Raw genomic sequence first — 15551 nt, 5'->3', positions numbered from 1 at the left:
TTCATGCAGAAATGGAGACAGAAATGTAAATCTAGACTCACACCTGGCGTCTGCTGAGGTGTTTGAAGAACATGAAGTCGTCTCTGAATAAAAACGAGACAGTTGGACCTCAAACTGAGCTGAGGAGGTTCGAGCTGAAGGCCGGCGGGAACATTTAGAGACATGAGACACTTTATTAGAAAGGTTTCCACATAAAACGTGGATATGGCGTACAGTAGGCACAGTCAGTAACCAAACATACATACTGTGGTGACAGGCAGTAAAGGCTTAAAGGACAATTTCACTCAAATTTTAAGCCATCCTGCAGTCCAGAGTACTTTCTGCTTCAAAGACACACAACAACTTTTACATAAAACTCGACAGGAGGACAATAACTAATGTTGTTAACAAGACACAATCTGGAGATGCTTCACTTCAATTCAGTTTCCTATTATTCAACATCATAAATACTTTTTTTGAAAGCAAGTTTTACAAAAATAAAATGACAAACAGGATCATAATGAGTGTTTCAAGTATAAAAAATAATAGATTTGGAAGGAAATCATAATTCACAGCTGGAAATTCTTGTAACAGGATATTTTTCATGTTATAAGGAACTTTATTTCTTGTTATTACTTAGATAACAAGTCATTCTGCTTTAATAATATCTCACTTTACTTTGTTAAATCACGCAAAATTGCTATTTTTTTTGTAAACCATGTGCGTCACACTGACTTCTTACCGAGAAACTTCAACGTTTGTAGCAAAAGTTTAGAAAGTTTCCATTTTTAACATGTTTCTTGTTTTAAAAAGAAAACACTGATTATGTGTAACAATGAGAAAAGCTCTTCATATAACAGGACAGAGTAAATAGTTTATTTTATAAAAGTAAAGAATAAACTGGTACGTGGCAGTAAAAAAAAAAAGGTTTTACTCTTAACAAGAAGCCGAGTGATTATTCATTGTCATGTCGACCCTCTGCTCCTCTCTGGCTGTGTTTATTATATTATTTATTATAACGTAGACGTGGTCGTCGTCCTCTCGGGTAAAAAGCAGAGAAAGCAACAAACTGGTCGTCAGTTGTGTAAAGTGACTGACAAACACGACAAAGCTTTTAAATATGAAATATGAAAGCAGACGTGCGCCTGACGACTGAAACACGACTCCTCTTCCACTCAGTGCTGTTAATGTTCGCCTGCTATCACGACAGACGGTACATCCTTTGAGTTTAAGGCATATTGCTGCTCGGTGTTGTTGTTTCTCATCAGTACACCTGTTAAAATGAACCCAAACAGCTTTAATGAGCTGAATCCTTTGTTCCTGTTCTGTTGAACCTCGTTACTGATTCACAGTCTGTAGGAGAAGTCAGTGACGACAGCTGCAGTTTGTCAGTTCATGTTCTGCTCTTCAAGTTGCTTTGGCAGCAAATCCTTCAGCTCCTCTGAAGAGATAAATCCAGCCGACACGCTTCTTCACATCCTGCTTCAGATTCCTGGAAGGTATTTATTCCATGAAGCCTTGATGTATTAAAGGGATAATTCAACATTTAAAGGTGCCCTGCGGTGTGTTTGGTCTCTTGTATCCTTCTTCACTGCCTTTTTGAGGGCATTGCTTGGTTTTTTAGCGTCGTACCTTCAGATCGCAAATCAAAATGTGGACCCAGTCTGATAAACATTGCTTCACAGGGCACCTTTAAGGAAATACTCTTACTCGCTTACTTGCCAAAATTTAGATGAAAAGATGGATACCACTCTCATGCAGCCAGGAGCCTTAGCTTAGCTTAGCATAAAGACTGGAAACGTATGGCAACAGCTAGCCTGCACGTGGTTGGAAACATAAACTTTTTTACATTTTAAGGTTTGCACCAGCTGAAATATGTTCCCATGTAGGCATGAGTAACACGTTTAATCTTAAACGCAGCTCCCTGTGTTTGTAAAATCCTGAACAGCAGTTAGTTTTGAAAGTCGGGATAACTTGGAGGATGCAGAAGAGACACTGAGGTCCGAGGCAGCACCAATCAAACATCCTCTGACACACTCAGATGTTTGTCTGGTGTGTCATGGCTGTCTGGAGATGTTTGGTCTGATTCAACACGTTGAGTCTCTGATGAAGTTTGATGAAGTTTGTGATGATTTCAAACAGACAGGAGGCATTTAGTACACGTATCCATAGCAACACAGCTCACACATGGATCGAATCGCCACCGTGACGCTGCGGCGACAGTTTTCTTCTGGGTAGAAAAACTGGCTGTTTGTGGAGGAATTTAAAAGCAGCACACTCGCTGTCATTTTCAGCCGTAACTGTACGTTTAAAGATTTATAGCAGGGCTGTCAAAAATGTGTCAAAATCACATCTATCTTTAATGTTGTTTACCGTCTGTTTTGTCTCAACATACAAGTGCAGGGAGGCGGAGAGAGTCTGTAAACAAAAAGACCCTCGAGGCCGAACATCTTCACTGGATTATTAACACGATATTATCAATATTCTATTTTTTTATCATGGTTATCGTGATATTTCAACAACCCTCATGTATATTAAAACACGGTGGTCCGACCTTTCTGACGTTCCTACTGTGCTTATTTTATATTTCGTGATATCTTTGATTTCTACACGACAGCTCGTCTCAGTCTAACTGCTAGTTTGAGCTCACTATGTCACTTTCTGTAGTCTGTGGCCCAACAGTGTGTGTGAGTTTTATGAAGTTAAAATAAGACACGACAGCATCAAACCTGCTTTTCAGCTGAATTATACCCTGAAGTAACATCATGAAAAAGGACAGTTGGGTTTTTTCTACCTGGAAGTTATTGTAAACATTGTGTTTCCATCTGTAACCATGTAACATACGAATTAAAGACTCAGACTGTAGCTTCATATTTAACGTACTGACAGAAGAGTGGCATCCATCTTCTCATCTGACTCTCTGCAAGAAAAGCGAATGAGTATTTCTCAAACTGTTCCTTCCAGCTGACATGAGAAGCTGAAGTACAGGATTTGTTTTAGTCGTGAAGCTGCGTTCAGCTGTTTGACGTTCTGCTCTGTTGAAGCTTATTCTCTCTTCTGCATCCTGGGACATATTTGCCCTGATTTTGATCCTTTCAGGCAGAGCAGCGAGCTCTGGACAAATCCCTCGTCGTCACTGGAGCTGGCAGACCGTAACTTGAACCGCGGCTGATATACAGTAAAATCCAGACGAGACACAATGTGCTGTACAGAAAAAACTGAAAATGGTGAAAAGCTCCTCTCGGTCTGGGGAGTTTGTGTCGGCGTTGAGCTGTTTTTTCTGCAGCTTTCCGCACAAATATCATTTTGTTTGGGTCGTAATCCCAGAGGATCGAGTCAGAACATCACCAAATGACAAAGTAAACCCAGAAATGCAACATTTATCACCAGCTTCCTTTAACAGTGTATTTCCTGTCAGACACATCCTGGATACAGCGTCTTGTGGAGGGAAACCTGGTGTCAGCAGCAGCTGCGGAAACATTTCTTGAAGAACTTCTTGAACTCCGTGTTGAAGATGGTGTAGATGATGGGGTTGAGGGCGCTGTTGACGTAGCCCAGCCAGGTGACGGTGCTCATCAGACCGGGAGGGATGTCGCACGTCAAACACACGGCTCGCGTCGTGTGGACCACGAAGAACGGAGTCCAGCAGAACAGGAAGCAGCCTGCACGAAAACATGGAGACAGAGGTTCATCTCGTTAAATCAGAACTTTAGACTCGGACCTTGTTTTTAACACCAAGCCACAGATTCTGCTTCTGGAGCCTCTTGTGACCCGCTTGTATCCATCCTGCAAGAGTCAGAGCTGGAACTAAATATTGTAATATAATAATAACATCCATCTGGAGGTCATCATCGAACCAGTTGTGCATCTTTTGTGTCAAGACGAGACGAAACAAAGACGTAAGAAGACGTGAACAGACAGAGAGGGAGGCTGGAATGGGGAGAAAAGGCGTGTTAGTGTCTCGTATCTGCAGAGAGTTTCTTATTTTCTCTCTTTGTTGCTGCTCGGGACGCTTTACCAACCCAACATGTGGCTATTTGACGTCCTGGGAATGAGACTCAACAATCAACTATCTTTGTGGTGCGTTCAGGAACAGCTGGGACAAATCCTACTGACTCTACCTTTAACTTTAATAGTCTTTGAATTATATTAATATGACGTGAGCTTCAGTTAGCTTTGACCACAGATGTCCTTCAGAGGGAGACTTTTTACTCTGATACTCTGAGTACATGTCAGAGCCTGTACTCTATTACTTTGACTGGAGTAAAGAGGTTGAATCAGTACTTCTACTTTTACCAGATTCTGTTTTTACACAAGTATCTGAACTTTATGATAATGATAGTTTGTACGTCAGGCTGTCGAGTGTTATTATTTACAAAAATGGATTTCCAAGAGCCAAAACAAACTAAATCGATTCTTTCTTTTGGTTTCTTTGTGATATTTATGAGAAAATGTTTGGTTGCAGTTGAAATCACTTCTGGCCTCCTGCTGGTGTTTTGTTTTGGATGATTTCACACTTATTAAAGTGAGAATGTTGTTTCTCTGTCAGGGGGCATCGTGTCAGCGGTGTCCTCGTCTCAGCACCTTTCATTACGGCCATTCTTGTAATTCAGTTATCTGTTGATTCACTGGAGCAGGAAATGAAAGTGAGATGACAGTAGTTGAGTTGTGTTGGAGATGTTAATTACAACCCTGTTGAGGCACAGAGGCCGTTGTAAGTAATCTGGCTGATGCTGCTCGTGTGTGTGGAGTCTATTAATCAAACGGGATCACAAGATAAAATATAAACAAACGTCCCTCACACACACAATCACAGTTACAAGCTCGGCCCCCTCGACTCCCAGAGTTTCCTCTCGAGTCGACAGATTCTCGTGTCTCGAGATAAAACTGACTTCACTTCTCAACGTCACGATGGTTCATCAGCGTTTGTCTTCACAGTGTAACGGGTGTTTGTGCTGCAGCTCAGGTAGGTGTGAGGCTGCTGACGTTCATGCAGGATAAAAGCGTCACCTCTCACTGGCTGCCTCTCAGCCATTTTAGCTTAAAGCCCTCAATCCAATTATTATGCAGCACACGGCGGTACAGTTACTGAAGCGCAGCCTCTCTTCTCATGTGTTCACTGTACATTCACAAGTGCTGACATGTTGGCTGCAAACCGCCCACACCGAATCACGGCAACACTACAGACTTTTAACACGCAGAGTACAAGTCACCATCGCCAAGAAGAAAAACAAACAGCCTGCAGGACGTAAATTAACTACCAACAATAACTTTTTAGGCATCAATAAGCCGAAAATGTGGAATGATAAGATTGTGGGATCGTTTGTTTAATATGTCAGAAAACAGGGTCAGTAAGAAGGTTTCTCCAGGAGACAACGGACGCAGGCTTTTAACATGAGTACAATTAAAGGAAAGTTACTTCTTAGATTAGAAGTAAAAACTCTGACAGCAAACTCATGAAGGAGACGAAGCTCTTTAGTTTCACAGCCGAGAATTTAAAAATATCCAGTGTGAATTAGCAGAAGTTGATTTAAATCAGATTTTTTTTTTATTCAGCTCTCTATAATAAAACACTTACAGTGAGTTTCGGCACTTCTCAGCAGCTCGTCATGTCGGACAAGAGTGAAGCTAAACTGCTTTTAATAACAAAAGTTAAAGGAACAAACTCTCCTCGACTCCGGGTGTTTATTCCTCCAGAGCTCGCCGGCTCCAGCTGCTGTCTGCTGGTGAACGCTTGTTAATCTGACACACCGGCGTCTGCACCTTCTGGCTAGCTGTCACTCAAAGCAGCCACGCCTTCAATTATGCGTAACTTTAAGTCTTAATGTAATTTAAACGAGCGAGTCATATAAAAACTCAGTCCCGTACAGTCGTCATGAAGGGAAACATTAGATATGGAGACCAAAAGTGTTTTCTGTACGAGGCTGTAAACATTTTTATTCTCACTGTAAAGCCGACTCACTTTGGGAGCCAGTCTCAAGTGGCCATTCGAGGAACTGCAGTTTGTATTTATTTATTTATCTTTTGCACCTCTGTGCCTGAAACAGAGAACCGATCACTGGCTCAGATCCCTTAATCTGACGCTGTATTGTCGGAGCTGGCCTGAATGCATCTTATGAATACAAAGCGTTCACAGACAGCAGAGCTGTGACACATTATTCAAAGCGGTCCGGTCTCCCGGACAGAAAGGAATAAATCCCATCCATCAAGCTCTCAACACAAAGCTAATAAATCACTCGGCTCCGTTTTATCAGCGACATGAGACGACACCTGAGACAAATGGCCTCCGTTTGATTCAGTTATTCACGTTCCCTCGCTGATCAAGGAAACTAAGCTTATTAAGTTGTCATCCCAGCAGCTTGAACAGAGCTCACAAGTGCTTGTTCACCCAGAGGACCACCTCTGGTTTGAGTTTACAGAGCGGCTGTTACCTTCCTGTGTCCGTCCCTGTGCGGTCAGGTTATATATGAACGTTTACAGGAGGTGTTTTATCTTTACTCTCTTATGAACTCTGGCACTGACAGCATACATTTCTAGTGAGGGAGCAGAAGAAGAAGAAAAAGAGTCAAGTAATCCCAAAATGTATCAAACAGCCGCGAGCAGTAATGTCACGAGCGAGAGTCTTGAGGCAGCGAGGTCGTGTGTTTCTACTTCATCTCTGACGAACTCGGTCTGGTCGTGAATCATTTCGAGTCACACTGTCAAGTCACAATGAAACACCTCGACTTCATGTGACACATTTCCTGTTGAAGCTGGAAGAGCAGAAATTAATGAGAGATCAGTGAGGAGGAGACGAGAGGGGTGGAGGTGTTGAAGTAAGCGATGGTTTTATGAGCTGAAGGTCTTATTTTATTATTTTTCTGCCTGCAGTTGCAGCACAAGGTCGTCCATTAAAGTTACATCTGTTTCACGTAGTGTAGAATATAAAATCAGTCGAGAAGATGAGCTCGAATCTCGGTTTCGAAAACGTGTATTGAGTTCTGAGTGATGACAGCTGGTATGTTTCTGTCTGCAGGCCGGACTTTTTAAAGTTTCAACACTTTCAGTTGCCGTCCTCGACCTTCTGCCACCCTGAGTTACATGTTGAAGACATTTTACCTCGAGTAGAAGTAGAAGTACTGATTCAACTTGTTTACTCCAGTAAAAGTAATAGAGTACAGGCTCTGACATGTACTCAGAGTATCAGAGTAAAAAGTCTCCCTCTGAAGGACATTTGTGGTCAAAGCTAACTGAAGCTCACGTCATATTAATATATGAAATTAATTAATATAAAAGTTAAAGGTAGAGTCAGTAGGATTTGTCCCAGCTGTTCCTGAACGCACCACAAAGATAGTTGATAGTTGAGTCTCATTCCCAGGACGTCAAATAGCCACATGTTGGAGATGTAGAGAGGGAAAGTATTTGTACTTCCATGATATTAGTTGTAAAATCCTGTCTCGCTGTATTTTTGACAATCCACACATTCATGCATCCATTAATCCAGCTCGACCTTGTTGAGTGTATTTCAACCCCCACACGTTTGTAGCACCGTGTTGTTTGTGGTCCTGAACGCCCACTTCATCATTAAAAAGCCAATAAACTGCTGCTTCAAACGACAGACCTGTGTGAAGGCATGGAGTCTATCATGCGTTGGTCTCAGGTGATTTTACCACCTGCAGTGATGTGACGGCTCGTTAGCTTTAAAGAAAATCTCTTTCTTCTCTTACAGAGCGCTCACACGTCTGCCAAGGCTTCACAGTCCACCTCTGTAGATGTTACGTCACAATAGAAACTGTTGTTATAAAAATGCATCGGGGTGAAGAATGAAAACACGTTCACTGCCTGCACTTGTTTTCATGAGTGAAGAAGTTTGTTAGAAAACAATGCAGACGGACAAAAAAAACCTCATCTTGCAGAAAAACATCCTCAGGACTGCGTCACGCACTAATCTCCAACAGCCCGACACATTAACTTTCCACTTTACCCCGAATTAAATGCAAATCTGAACAAATTCAGAAGATATCCGGGTAACGAACACACAGTCAGCCAGTCGCAGTGCATCAGGCTGTCTGCTGTCAAGGCGAACAAGCAGAAGGATGAAGTAAAACTAAAAGCTTTAACTTATTTCAGAGGAAACAAACTTTAAAATGTAAAATGTTTAAAATGTGTTCACGGCTTTTGATCTGGAGGGGAAAAAGTTTTGCCAGACTAACCTTCGAAGTTTTTAAAAACTTTCTTCCAGCTGTGAAAATGCGTGAAAAAAACAATTTCAGGAGAGAGAAATGTTTATTTTTTCTCCTGAAAATGTTTTTTCATGTTTTCACAGATGGAAGAAATAAGAATTAAGGAACTTGGAAACATCGTACCGGCAAAACTTTTTTCCCCACCGGGTCACACAGGAGAGAAAACAATTCACATCAAAACCACCGTAAGTTTCCCTCCCACTCGTATCCTCCCTCCCACATCTGGACGGGTCAGAACAGTACGTTCGCAGACTGGAGAATCATAATAACATATAAACGGCCCGTGTGCCGACTCTTGAACGACACCAGCCACAAGTCAACTCTGAAGTCAGTTATCTTTCCCAACACACCCTCAGCCTCTCCCACTCAGCCCGACCAGGTGTGTTCTGATTCACTTGTCGTGATAAAGGAGTTGGGTGAAGTGTTGCGGCTTCGAACCGACGACTATGAGACAACAAGCATTAAACAATTACTTCTAGTTTGCTGTCTCTCTGGCTACCAGCAGGCTGGCTAATGTTACATTATTATTTCTGATTTGTCGTCCTGCATTTTGATGTTTTTCAAAGTTGCATTCCCCCCTCTGATGACGTGATGCCTGAAATGTGTCTGAAGTCCGGCAGTGCAGTTGCTCCTCTAACATCAGAGCAGCCTGGCAGTAGGAGCACAGGTTGCTAATATTATCCTATAAAGCACCGCTCGTGTCCAGGTGATGAAGTCATGTCCTTTATATTTGATGACTTGCGAGCGCCCACGCTTTTTTCTTTCTTCATCAGATAAATGACAAATGGCATTGTGATAATACCAGGGTTGCCACGGTAACACGAGAGCAATCAGATGGTTGGAAATGTCAAGTCCGTTTACATAAACGCCACTGACGACGACTGATGACTCGTGAGTCTCCTGAAGAATTTGATAGAGAGATTTCACCCACAAACCCTTGAAGCTCTGACCTGAGGGGCGGCGGGACACTTGAAGACGAGGGGCGGAGGTAAAAACTGGAAATGAGATGGAGCCTGATCGTAAACAGCCTGTCTGTGACGTATGAATATAGTTAAACACTTTGTGCATAGTGGACAGTGTGTGTCACAGTTATGGTTATTAAGGTTGAGATGTCAAAGCTGCTGTATGAGACCCTCTGATTGGAGGAGAGGGAGCACATGACCACTCACCTACGACGACAGGCAGCACCTTCATAGCCTTCCTCTCCCTGTTGTTGATCTTGGCTCTCTTCTTCCGGTGCAGCTGGCTGAACGTGATCGTCGGCACCGAGTTCTCTCTGTACTGCCGAGGATACGGGATCTCCTGCTGCATGTAGTCGTCCGTGTCGTCCAGCCGAGACTGGGCCAAGTCCCTCTCGATGATCCTGGGCAGAGGCATGGGCAGAGGCCCGGGGATGGTGCCTGCCAGCGGGGGCAGGGCGGTGGCGACGGCGGCGTGCTGCAGCTTCCTGCAGGCCTCGATGCTGCTGCGCAGTTTGACCTTACGGGCCTCCTCCCAGCGCTGCAGCCCACGGAAAACGCCAAAGTAGAGCAGGACCATGATGGGACAGGGGATGAAGAAGGAGCAGACTGACGAATAGACCACGTAGTTGTTGTCCTCCAGTTTGCACTCGCTGGGGTCGCGGTCGGGCACGTTGTTGATGCCAAAGATGACGGGCGAGGCCACGGCCAGGGCCAGCAGCCAGGTGGCCGACAGCAGGACGAGCTGACGATGGTCCACGTGTTTCCGGTTGTAGTTTAGAGGAATGGACACGGCAATGAACCTGCAGACCAACAGACAAAGAGTTCAAACTTTAAAGAGCACCTTTAATTACTTATTGTTTATCAGACGTTAAAGGAACAGTTCACCCATAAATGTAAATCCAGACATTATCTACCCTCCCCCTGGGGAGCTGGGGACATAAAATGTCTCCATGCAGCTCGTCTGGCGTGATACAAGTCTCCAGAAGCCCTGCGATCCCAAATGGATTTGAAAAGACGTTATTTACACTCTTGACGAGCTTGTGCACCCTCTTCAGATGGGGTGCACGCTAACACTTTCATCTTAGCAGTTACAGTGTAGATTTCTGCTTTAAAAAGAGTCTAAATAACATCTTTTCAAATCAATTTCAGATCTCGGGGCTTGGATCACATCGGACGAGCTGTATGGAGCCACTTTGTTTTCTGTTCAGTTGTTTAGCAGAATGCTGCAACGCTGTTTTTCTGTGAAGCTCCAGAAATGTTTTGAGGACTCTGAAACTGACACCTGACTTTCCATCAGCGTTGGGAGGGAGGAGATAATGAGTGGATTTACATTTTAGGGTGAACTTATCCTTTAATCAGGGATTTTAAGTCATCCCAGCTATAATTTCTCTAAAAAAAGCTCCTTCTGAAGGAGGCACTGTATCTTTTTCCAGCAGAAAAATAGCAAACGTCGGGCCGTCATCCTGCAGCTGCAGACAGAAAGTCAGCAGCTGTTAATTATGACTTTTCACAGGTTTTCCATGTTTGAAATGTAAATCGTCCGTTTGTTATGCAGAGACGTTCTGCAGCTGCCGTCTGCTTTTTGTTTTTCATTAACACTTTTAATAACGGCGGCAGATTCTGAGCCGGTGTGACGAAGATGCGTCAACATTTTATAGTTTCATGTCTTTAATTATGAATCAATAACTCTAACAGTCGTCAGCTTGTTTGTGCTGTTGGCAATAATTATATCTGTCCTCACAACAAACTGACTGTTGATCTGTGATAAAGTTACTGGAGATTTTCATTGAAATAACCTGCAGCTGTTTCTAATCGTTATACTAACGAAAGACTGAATAATCCAGAGAATGCGTTTGATTTACACAGTGTGAGATCCAAATGTAGTTCAGCGTGACGTGATGAATAAACATAAGCAGCAAGCATTTAATATTCATGTCCACTGCCGGGCAAAGAGTCTTCACATCATTGATTTTCTATAGCGGATACTGATAAATGATAATTACCATAAATCGTCACCCTCCCACCGTTGATTCACCAACACAGTCAGATTCAAACTGAACGTCTCTGTTGTTGCATCTCTAAGTTCATTTAGGTTGAATTTCCTATTGCAGCGAATCATTCGCTCTGCTGAGAAGGTGATCATCCCTCCAGGACCGGCACGCCTCGAGGACCCTGAGACGTGCAGGTAAGATGGCTGCCGCCCATCCCGGACACAAACTCCTTGAGACTCACTGCTCTGGCAGGAGGCGTCGGTCCATCAGAACCAAAACCTCTCGCCATGACAACAGTTTCTTCCCATCTGCAACTTGCCTCATCAACTTTGCACAATCTAGGTCAAACTTTTTACACTACTGGACAAATCTGGACAGTCTTAACCTACTTTAAAACCGGCCACACTCTATTTATATTTATATAGTTTTATTATGTCTTTTAAGCACCTACAGACCACAGCAAATTCCTCGTATGTGTAAATAAAAGCGATTTGATTCTCTTTCTTTCAGTCACAATGCTGTGCTGATGCTCTTGTTAGGTTTAAACACAGAAACCACCTGGTTAAGGTCAGAAAAAACATCATAATTTGGCTTAAAACTTGTTTTGGTCATAGATCACGGATGGAGATTGTCTGACTTCCCCTGAAAAAAGGCTGGAAATGTCTCCAGGTGTCCTTAAAAATATCCAGTGCTGTGACTCGAACTGCAGCCGGTCGCTTGGCAGCCTGGTTAACTGTAATAACACCACCTCCATCTCCTCCACCTCCAGCCAGCTGATCAGCACACAATGTGATCGTGATAGGACACGTTTGGTACAACCTTGGATGAATCTGTGGTTTGTGGAAACGTGAACTGCTGACTTTACATCCTGGAGAGCTGGATCCTCTCGTTCCTTTCTCCCATTGGCTTACACAGTAAAACCAAACTGCCCCCCCCCCCCCTCTGTTATTAACAGCAGAGAGATTTATACCTTCATCCAAACCTTGACCGGACGAACACACATACCTGTCCACGCTGATGGCACAGAGGTTGAATATGGATGCGGTGCACAGCATCACATCCATGGTCATCAGGCCGTCACACATCAGCACGTTCAAGGACCAAACTCCACCCTGAAACTACACAAACACACACACAGAAAGACAGAAACACACAAACACTGAGTCATTAGCTGCCCCAAATCTGAGTATAAATACGTCTAATCCTCTTGTGCGTTCAGCAGCTCAGTGTTGAGACCAACATTCCTCCAGAGGAACACGACTCTGTCTGTGCGCCCTCTCCTCCGCTGACTTCTCCTCCACTGAACACGGAGAGGTTTTAACTTTCACACTGACTTTTTCTAATCCAGTAAGCGCACGCAGACAAACCAGCAGTGTGACACTCAGTAGGTTAACCGGGCTGCAGACGCTGGCTCAGGTAACGAGATCACAAATGCAGCTAATTAAGCAGGACTTAAGGGGAAGCTTCAGCAGAGCGTCTCTGAGCCACGCGGATATTTAGACAGACGGGCGAGCAGGCAGGTGGCTTTTAATACTTTAATTAGGGTGAGATGACACCATTTAAAGCTTTCTATTGCCCGGACATATTGTGATTCATGGATCATAGCTCTCCTAATAACCAGTATAAACCTCCAGTGACTCCTGTCAGGAATTAATCCTGATTAAAGAAGAGAGGGAGAGCTCGTCCTGATGAACCGCCTCTGCTGGCCTCAACGTGTCACTTTCCAGCGCTCAGATTCTTCAAGTGTTGATTCATTTTTATCGTTTTAACCTTCATGTTTGTGATAATCATCAGATGTGTGGTCTTCACGCCCCACAACTCTGCCGTCTGTGCAGCGTCACGCTTCCACCGGTGTTCGGTGTGATACAGGCTGTTATCATGGGCGGGTGATGAGACAATGGGCCCCTCAGTACAGACATGTAACGACCCCCGACCCCTCCGACACAGGACCGACCCGACTGACTGAGAGAGGCAGAGATGATTGTGCTGATGCAACAGTGTTGTGTGTCGTCATTTGTCTCTTTGTAGTCGTTTTGAGTCTTTTAAGTCATTTTGTGCATCTGTGGTCAATTTGCAGATCCCAGTATTGGTTTTTGCATGTTTCTGTGGTCATGTTGTGTCTCTCTGTAGTTGTTTCTGGACGCCTTCGTTGTTGTTTTTAGTGTCTTTGTAGTAGCTTTTGCAAGACTTTGTTGTCATTCTACATCTCTTTGTGGTTGTGTTGTTTTTTTCTGTGGTCATTTTGTCTCTTCTTGGTTGTTTTCGTGTCCCTTTGTAGTCATTTTTTGTGGTTGTTTTGTGCATCTCTGTACTAACTGTTCTGTCTCTTTGTAGTCTTTTTGTGGGTCTCTAGTTGTTTTTGCATGACTTTGTTGTCATTGTCCCTCTGTGGTTGTGTTGCATATTTCTGTAGTCATGTATGTCTCTTTGTTGTTGTTTTGTGTCTCTGTAATAATTGTATGTTTCTTTGTAGCCGCTGTGTCCGTCCTTGTCGTCTTTGTTGTCATTCTACATCTCTTTGTAGTTACGTTGCTTGTTTCTGAAATCATGTTATGTCTCTTTGTAGCCGTTGACAGAAATGCACTGGTGCTTCCTAAAGCAGATGTAATATTTGCATTGCTCAACTGACAAGGTGATGAAGTTGTGGATGTATTGCATATTGCAAATATCAATGTTTTGTGTGTCTTTGTTATTGTCTTGTGTCTCTTTGAGGTTGTTTTGCATGCGTCTGTAGTCGTATGTCTCTTGTAGTCGTCTTGTGTGTCTGTGTCTCTCAGTCTGCTCTGAACTCTCAGTTGATAAAAAGCTGCAGCTGAACTTCAGTGTTTCCCTCTGGAGGTGAAGAGGAGCTGTCTGACTCAGTGGACCGACACTGACACTCACAGTACAGATATTAAACACTACACAACATAAAACTCTGACTCTGTGAGGGTTCGTCACCCTGCAGCCTCCTCAGTAATCCCGCTCCTCCTCAGCTTACCTCTGCGTAAACGAAGAGCGGCAGCACCAGCACCGCCAGCAGCAGGTCTGCAAACGCCAAACTGACTATGAAGTAGTTTGTGGTGGTTTTTAAAGCCTTCTCCAGGTACACGCTGAGGCACACGAGCACGTTTCCACCGGTGATGGTCACAATCAGCACAATCCCGAAAATGAGCGCGGGGAAATTGTAGTCAGTGACCGCAGCCGCCGGCAGCGTGTCGTTGTTGAGGTCAGTGGAGACGTCCGACATGGTCACCGCAGACTGACGGGCTCCTTATCCGACGGAGAACGACCCTCTCCGGAGCAGTTTTCATCTATGAGCCGGTCCCAGCAGCCCCCGGGACGAGCAGGAGCGTCACAGGTGAAGTCTGCGCGAGTTTCCCCGTGAGGACGCGCATCAGAGCCGGCGGGGATCCGCGCTGAGCTCCGTGCGCTCCGCTCTCCAAACGCAGCGCAGCTCACATCCCAGATTCAGCTTCATCCGCCTGCGTCCGGCCGCTGCTGCACTTTTCTTTTACGCTCACGGGACCGACGGGACCGAACCGGTGTCGCATTACGCGGATCAGCTCCCCTGCCGGCCGCACAGTCTCGCTCCGGGAGGAATAAGTTCGCGCAGTTGACGAATCAGAAGGCGAAGGCTTAAATCCATCCGCGCAAATCTGCTTACTGGAGCCGCCGTGTGAACAGTCACAGCACGACACGGAATCAGCTGTTCGACCGGAACCAAAACAAACAGCACCGAGTCAGCCACGCGAAACAGACTCCAGATCAGCTACACACATGAACTTACATCACACCTCAGTGCAGAGCTGGAAGAAGTACTCAGATTACACTTCAGGGACAGCAGTACTTCCACAGCACAGTGTAGAAATACTCTGATTTCACTTGTAACACAGTATTTTACAAGTTAAAGTACAAAATATAACCAGAAGTAAAAGTAGCCTCCTCATGCAGACTGGCCTGTTTCATACTTAAGTACAGTACTTGAGTAAATGTACTTAGTTACATTCCATCACAGAGAACAACATATATATTAATAATGTGTTTACTCTGATTTATTATGATTTATTAGATGATTGTGTTTTAATAGCATGAATCTGTAAAGTAACTAGTAACTAAAGCTGTCAGATAAACGTACTGTAATGGAGTAAAAAGTAGAATAAACCTCAGAATAAGTACTGAACCTTTGAAATGTTCCGACCCGCTTTGGAAAAACTGCAAATCTGCACATTTAAATTCAGCGACGTAGTTTTAACACTTCAGTTGCATCTGACCTGCATCTCTGTCCTGATATTACACTTGTAGTCAGTTACATAACCCAAGTATCAACATGTTATAAAGTAATGTAACTTGATTACTTTCTGTTACATTTGGATTACCTCAATACCAAACATATGCAGATAGAGACGAGAGAAATA

General features: G+C 44.0%; 1 protein-coding gene across 1 annotated transcript; it reads right to left on the bottom strand.

The window, feature by feature from the left end:
- Positions 1-176: 176 nt before the first annotated feature.
- drd4b (dopamine receptor D4b) lies at positions 177-14831 on the bottom strand. Its single transcript, XM_084368630.1, has 4 exons — positions 14135-14831; positions 12160-12272; positions 9371-9963; positions 177-3641 (listed from the first exon to the last, which is right to left on the bottom strand). Exons 1-4 carry the CDS (start codon positions 14381-14383, stop codon positions 3439-3441), a joined length of 1158 nt encoding a protein of 385 aa, XP_084224756.1. The 5' UTR covers positions 14384-14831; the 3' UTR covers positions 177-3438.
- Positions 14832-15551: the final 720 nt, after the last annotated feature.

Source organism: Pagrus pagrus, assembly GCF_965226575.1.
Source record: "Pagrus pagrus genome assembly, chromosome: 1".
Lineage (NCBI taxonomy): Eukaryota > Metazoa > Chordata > Actinopteri > Spariformes > Sparidae > Pagrus > Pagrus pagrus.
Note: the sequence above shows the minus strand (reverse complement) of the source record. Positions and strands in the feature narration are given on the sequence as shown.

Coding starts and splice junctions, on each gene's coding strand:
- drd4b (XM_084368630.1), bottom strand. CDS start 14,383: ATGTCGGACGTCTCCACTGACCTCAACAACGACACGCTGCCGGCGGCT. Junction 12,273..14,134: donor CGCTCTTCGTTTACGCAGAG/GTAAGCTGAGGA, acceptor GTGTTTGTGTAG/TTTCAGGGTGGAGTTTGGTC. Junction 3,642..9,370: donor GGTGCTGCCTGTCGTCGTAG/GTGAGTGGTCAT, acceptor GTTTTCGTGCAG/GCTGCTTCCTGTTCTGCTGG.